Source organism: Etheostoma spectabile, chromosome 7 (genome assembly GCF_008692095.1).
Source record: "Etheostoma spectabile isolate EspeVRDwgs_2016 chromosome 7, UIUC_Espe_1.0, whole genome shotgun sequence".
NCBI classification, from domain to species: Eukaryota; Metazoa; Chordata; class Actinopteri; order Perciformes; family Percidae; genus Etheostoma; species Etheostoma spectabile.
Window position 1 is genome coordinate 7,670,620 of NC_045739.1, and position 5,837 is coordinate 7,676,456.

At 38.2% G+C, this 5,837-nt stretch overlaps 1 protein-coding gene across 4 annotated transcripts in view; it reads right to left on the bottom strand.

The window, feature by feature from the left end:
• Nucleotides 1-1,101: 1,101 nt before the first annotated feature.
• Nucleotides 1,102-5,837, bottom strand: part of ggt7 (gamma-glutamyltransferase 7) — an 11,896-nt gene continuing 7,160 nt past the window's right edge. For all 4 annotated transcript variants that reach the window (XM_032520392.1, XM_032520390.1, XM_032520391.1 and 1 more), the window contains exons 10-16: nt 4,665-4,792; nt 4,473-4,561; nt 4,209-4,361; nt 3,972-4,086; nt 3,717-3,854; nt 3,496-3,595; nt 1,102-2,939 (exon numbers count right to left, since the gene is read on the bottom strand). In XM_032520392.1, coding sequence (XP_032376283.1) covers nt 2,767-2,939; nt 3,496-3,595; nt 3,717-3,854; nt 3,972-4,086; nt 4,209-4,361; nt 4,473-4,561; nt 4,665-4,792 — 896 coding nt within the window. In that variant the 3' untranslated portion in view covers nt 1,102-2,766. The remainder of the gene's footprint in view (nt 2,940-3,495; nt 3,596-3,716; nt 3,855-3,971; nt 4,087-4,208; nt 4,362-4,472; nt 4,562-4,664; nt 4,793-5,837) is intronic.

Below are 5,837 nucleotides of genomic sequence, written 5' to 3' on the forward strand. Positions count from 1 at the left end.
TAGCATCTTAGTTAGCAATAATTAGCCTATGTCTATGTTATCTCCGGACATATACGCTCTCCGTCTCTGCCAGATTGGGAATGATTGAGATGTCTCTTGGCACAGCTAGCAGAAGAGTTACATCTTTCAGAAAGGTTGTCACGTCACATCTTTAACTGCCTTTGGTCTCCGTCCAGAGCGACGGGATCTGTTGGTCCATTTCTTTAACTGTCTATGATCTATTCGTGCACATTTGAGTTGCTTGGCCTTGTTTTCATGTCGGAGGTATGGCTTTTTGATCTACGATCCTCAACATTGCACTACTTTTTGCAAGTGTACCTATAAGAATTGATGCTGGTTTTAAGGCAAAGGGTAGTAACACCTAATATTGATGTGATTTAGACTTTTCTTTGGTTTGCTCACTTTGCATTTTGTAAATTGATAAAAAAATGAACAATCATTTTTTATATTTTCGAAAGCATTATTAGTTTACAGCATTTTTTTTACCTGCCTAAGACATTTGCACAGTACTGTATGTTTGTATGTATAAAAAGTGTACATATGTAAATGTGCTGTATTTATATAGCGCTTTTCCAGTCTTAACAACTGCTCAAAGCGCTTTTACATCTACAGGAAACATTCACCATTCACACACAATCATACACTGTGGCCGGGGCTGCCATACAAGGTGCCACCTGCTCATCAGATAAACATTCACACACATTCACACTCCAATGCGCAGCACCGGGGGCAACTCGGGGTTCAGTGTCTTGCCCAAGGACACTTCGACAATGACTGCAGGGACGGGGATCAAACCACCAACCTTCCGATTGGCAGGCAACCGCTCTACCACTGAGCCACAGCCGCCCACATATAGACATACATACACACATGTAAACAAACACCTTTATGAGGACTGTAACAGTGGATGTTGAAGGATGGATCCAAATAAAATACACACTTAATTGTTGCAATGCCTCATACAAGTGTATGCAGCAGAATCTTGGATGGTCTACACATTAATAACAACAGCTAATAAATAAATAGGTTATGTGAAATTTGTAAAAAAAAAAAACTACACAAACAAACATCTGCACAATTTTAAAATCCCAGTGTTCAACATTAGGGTGTGTGCAAACATTTTATTTCTTGGATTTGGACAATGCTGATTTGAATTAAAATCAGATACCAATGCACATGGATGAAATCAAACAGGTTCAGGTTTTGTGCAAATGCTTAACTGAATGCATGTTAGTCTACAGTACAGGAAACAAGCATCAACAGTCATATTGCACTAGTGCCCAACAACAACAAAGACTATAAGGTTAAGGGCTCATTTAATCAGTCAGCATGTGCCATTCGGAATTCCACTGAACCACATTTAGAATGTAATGCGTTAGAAAAACTTTGTTCTTACTTTAAATATGCTACCAAAAATAATTACACAAGTACACAAAAATAAACAACCATTACAACATCCTTTTCTAAAATGAGCTGATTGAAGGCATTGAGTTACAAGTCGAAATAATGTATACAGCCCAACAAATATTCATATAAAAATAGACAGATTACATTCAATCCATCTGTAAAGAATCATATTATTCCCATTCTAAAAACAAGTATCCCTGTTCTAAATAAAATATTAAATGAGAACAAAATCATGCGACAACTAAAATTTCATAAATTATATATTTAAATACACTTATTCTATCTTTAGCAATATTTAACACCTGTGAAACTGAAGCAAATCCCCTTGTATAAGGAAATCAATGGATAGTTCTGAATGACGTATTTTGTGTTAGTAATGTAAGTCTGAACACGGTCCCAAGGAGCCATTGATTGTTCGTAACAGTTAAAACTCCAGCAGCTGTACCAAACAACACCACAGTTATACACACCATATAAAGAGCAGGGTTGTAATTTTCTAGTTTAGGTGTGACAATGTATGGCTTAATCAGTGGTTTAAATAGTATTACCTTCACCATTTCACATGACTGTACGCGTTATTTCAAATGTTGGTGAAATGGGGAAGAGATGAAAAGCAAAAAGGTGGAGGACCATGCACGTGTTGTGAATGGTGACTTCACGGTGTGGCATCATTACTTTTTTATGCCTGCCCACTCTCGCAAAGAATCATGTTGTTCATCATTAGAATTCCTGATCCTAAATGCAACAAGAGTTCAAGAGTGCAACACTCTTGAATGTCCTGATCAGTACCTCCCAGGCCAAAAACTAGCTGTCACTCAACATTGTGAAAATAGCTTCACAAGGCCAATACATTTTTGTATTTTCTCTCTCTACTATTAATATTAAAGTAAATCCACTCTAAACCTCCTGAGTATATTGCTCCCTTTAAGTGGACCTGGAGTGCATCAGATCTGAATTTATGAACAGATCCTGCTCTGCGTAATATAGGCTGGCTGCCGACTTTGACAGATGTCATTAAGTGATGGACATACATTTTGAACACTATCTACACTGCAACTGAACGTTACTTGAGGTTGTGAAAGAAGGGCATACCAACATCGGTATGTAAGACTTTGTAGTTCTGTATGTCAGCTAAAAAAATCTATGGCATCATATCAAGATTCCTACAAGGTCATCTCAGACAAAGCTGCGTGTATTTTTGTTGACTGTTTTTTCTGTCAAACAACCATACTTTGCCATTAATTTATGTTTAGTGTATTAGGTGTTGAGCAGACTCCTTACTCCCTTACTAACTGTCAATCATACAGTGTTACTTTGATCCTTTCTAAATTATATGTGAGTAGGAGGCAAGGGGGTAAACTAGGGCATGTTGGACATAGTGAGAGCGGAGGCATCAGCGCTACGGGGGTCTTTTACCCCTATGATGAGGTCATTGGTTCTCCGGGTGCCCTCCACCATTGAGAGAACATCTCTCCTCTCCACCTTGTGACCTTTGGCCTGCAGCATCTCCATATCTTCGTCTAGAAACCTAGCTGTAGCAGAAAAAATGAGGAATAAATGTCAAACTGATTTATCTGTCTAATGGAAAAAACAGGTGTAGCAATCCCAGTGTGTTTGGATTGTATGTCTATGAAGGTTTTCACGTATGCAGGTCATAGTATATAATGTTTATAACCAAACATACACCCAGTAGCCTTTTACCATGTACCATGATCAGATTGTATTTAGATCACAGGTGAAAAACTGCAGTCAGAAGAAAATATTTACAATTAAGAAGCTGAAATCAGAGAATTGTTTTTCATAAAAATCTACTGAAACGGATTAATCAATTATTAAAATAGTTGCAGATTAATTTAATAGTTGACACAACTAATCCATTAAACAATTACTTTTTGAAGCTCTAATTGGATTGTTCTTCAACTAGATGGCATATATTGTTGCAAATTGCATGTTAATAGCAGGAAATGACAATTTAAATTGAAAATAAACTCCAAAAGCCAATCTGCCCAAATGCTGCAATCATAGATTCAGAAGGGACTTATATTTGGACCAAACTACATTATAGATGGATCAATAAGAAAAACTCACAGTCCACCAGGAGGGTGTTGGGCTGCAGCTGCGGGTGGAGTCTTCCGTATAATAAGCTGTCACTCATATTTTTACGCGAAGACAGAACATTCATCAGCACCTGTGAAGGATTGGATAAAAGAATTAGATATACAGTATGGAATAACATATAAAGATATATTTTAACACAGATTAAAAAAAAAATCAATTAATTTAATAAATTCTCCCAGTAATTAAATAACCTGTGTGATGCCACTGAGAGATTTCTCTCCATTGGAAGATCCAACAGCCAAATATGTGCCACATAACCCCACAGCAGGCCTCACTACTGTGGGCATCAGGAAGGACATGGGCCTCTTCCCAGGCTGGAGGCTGTTAAGCTACAACAAAAGAAGAAAAAAAAACATGACGAATGAGCAGCTACAGAAAAGAATATTTCAATAAGAAATAATTTAAAACTGCTATCAAATAAAAAATAAGGGAGAATGCACAATTACTGGGTTGGGTGATGAGCCCTGTGTTTTATTAGGCCAGGAGAAGTCCAGGATCTGGCTATTCAAGAGGATTCCTGAAGGAATCACGATCCTGCTGCCAAATGGTTTGTTCAGAGAGCTAAAACAGCCACAAGTAAAAAGCTCTTAGTTTACTTTCCTAGTGATATCAACCCTATCTTTACTGTCACTGGGATTTGTTTCAGCAACGTGCATTAGCAGTTCAATTACAGTATGATGTACCTCATGATTGACACAATGTGGTCGTCCGGGCCCATGACCATGACTTGGGAAGCTGCTTCACCCTTCTCCAAGGTAAATGATGGAGCATAATGGCCGACAGGGAAGGTCTGAGAGTCGTTGATCATCTGGCGGAGTAGGGAAGCCTGTGATTTACTTGGAGATGGGAACAACGAAAGGGCAGGGTTCAACGAAAAAGCCTTTTTGAATTAGGGTGGACAATGGACATACATATCACATGTTTAAAGATGATATGGGGATACCTACCTCAGCATCTTGGCGACAATCTCTGAGACAGAAGGTTCATACAGGGGGTCTCCCAGCCTACTAGCGAAGGCAAGCGCTATCTTTACAGCCTGGAAGAGTAACGCAAAATGAATACTTGAGTTAAATTCATGCAATTTACTGCACTTTGCACACTCTTTACGCTGTATAGGGGTGAAGCAGTTAGTATACTACCTCTGCAATCCAGTGGAAGGTGTTGTTCCTGGGGACCTGATTGGTGATGTTGTAGCCTTCCAGGATATTTAGAGCAGTGATCAAGGCAACACCTGCATGTGGGGCCGGGGCCGACATCACATGGTGTCCTTCAGAAACACAAAACACATTATTTAGATTAAGATTAAACATTTTGATTTATATATTTTCAATATATAACTGAAGGGAAAACAATGTAAGGAAATTGAATTATAGAGCATATATTTATTTATTTTTATACACACACACACACACACACACACACACACACACACACACACACACACACACCACACACACACACACACACACACACACACACACACACACACACACACACACACACGGGTGTCATGTCCGTTATACAGTATATATGCATTCCTGGGTCAACAACAGCAAATGCTTATGTAGAAAAAAGAAAAAGCATTCCGATGTTTAGGTGTACACTATTCCCACATTTCTCCTTGAAAAGCTTGGAGCTAAACTGCATTGCTTTGTACGTTGTATGGAACAGCAAACGGAGTACAGAGAGTTTAAATTGCAGGTAGGGTATAAATGGGGCCATATTTTGTGTAAGCCATGACATATTTTGAAATAAATTATAGTGTAGGGACATGAATTAGCTTAAAGGGAACCTATTTTGCTTTTCCATATTTCTGTCATATCTACATAGTTGTAATTAGATTTTCATGTTAAACGTGGTTGTGTCGCATATGGTTAAAAAGCCTTTATTGATGATTTTTCACAGTACAAATCCCTGCTATATACTTTGTTGCAGTCAGTCTCCAGCTGAAACAACTGTACATGGATACAGATGCAGCAGCTGTGGACAGTATGAGAAAAATAAAGTGGTTTTTTTAACATTAAAGCATGTAAACATGTTCTAGTATATCACAAAATACAAGTATGGATCTGAAAAGAGTATATAATAGGTCACGTTTAAGTGTACAGAGAAGGAGTTTAAGAGTGTCATTTAAGTGTCTTAGTTGGAACAAGGGTAAACCATCAGCTGATGTCTAAACCCTACAAGCATTGCTATGTAGTAGGAGTGTGTGATTGTGTGTGTGTGTGTCTCTCTCTCTCTCTATCTGTTTGACACATAAGGACATAGAGAAGCTTCCCCCATACTTAACATGAAATACAATTCCTTATACA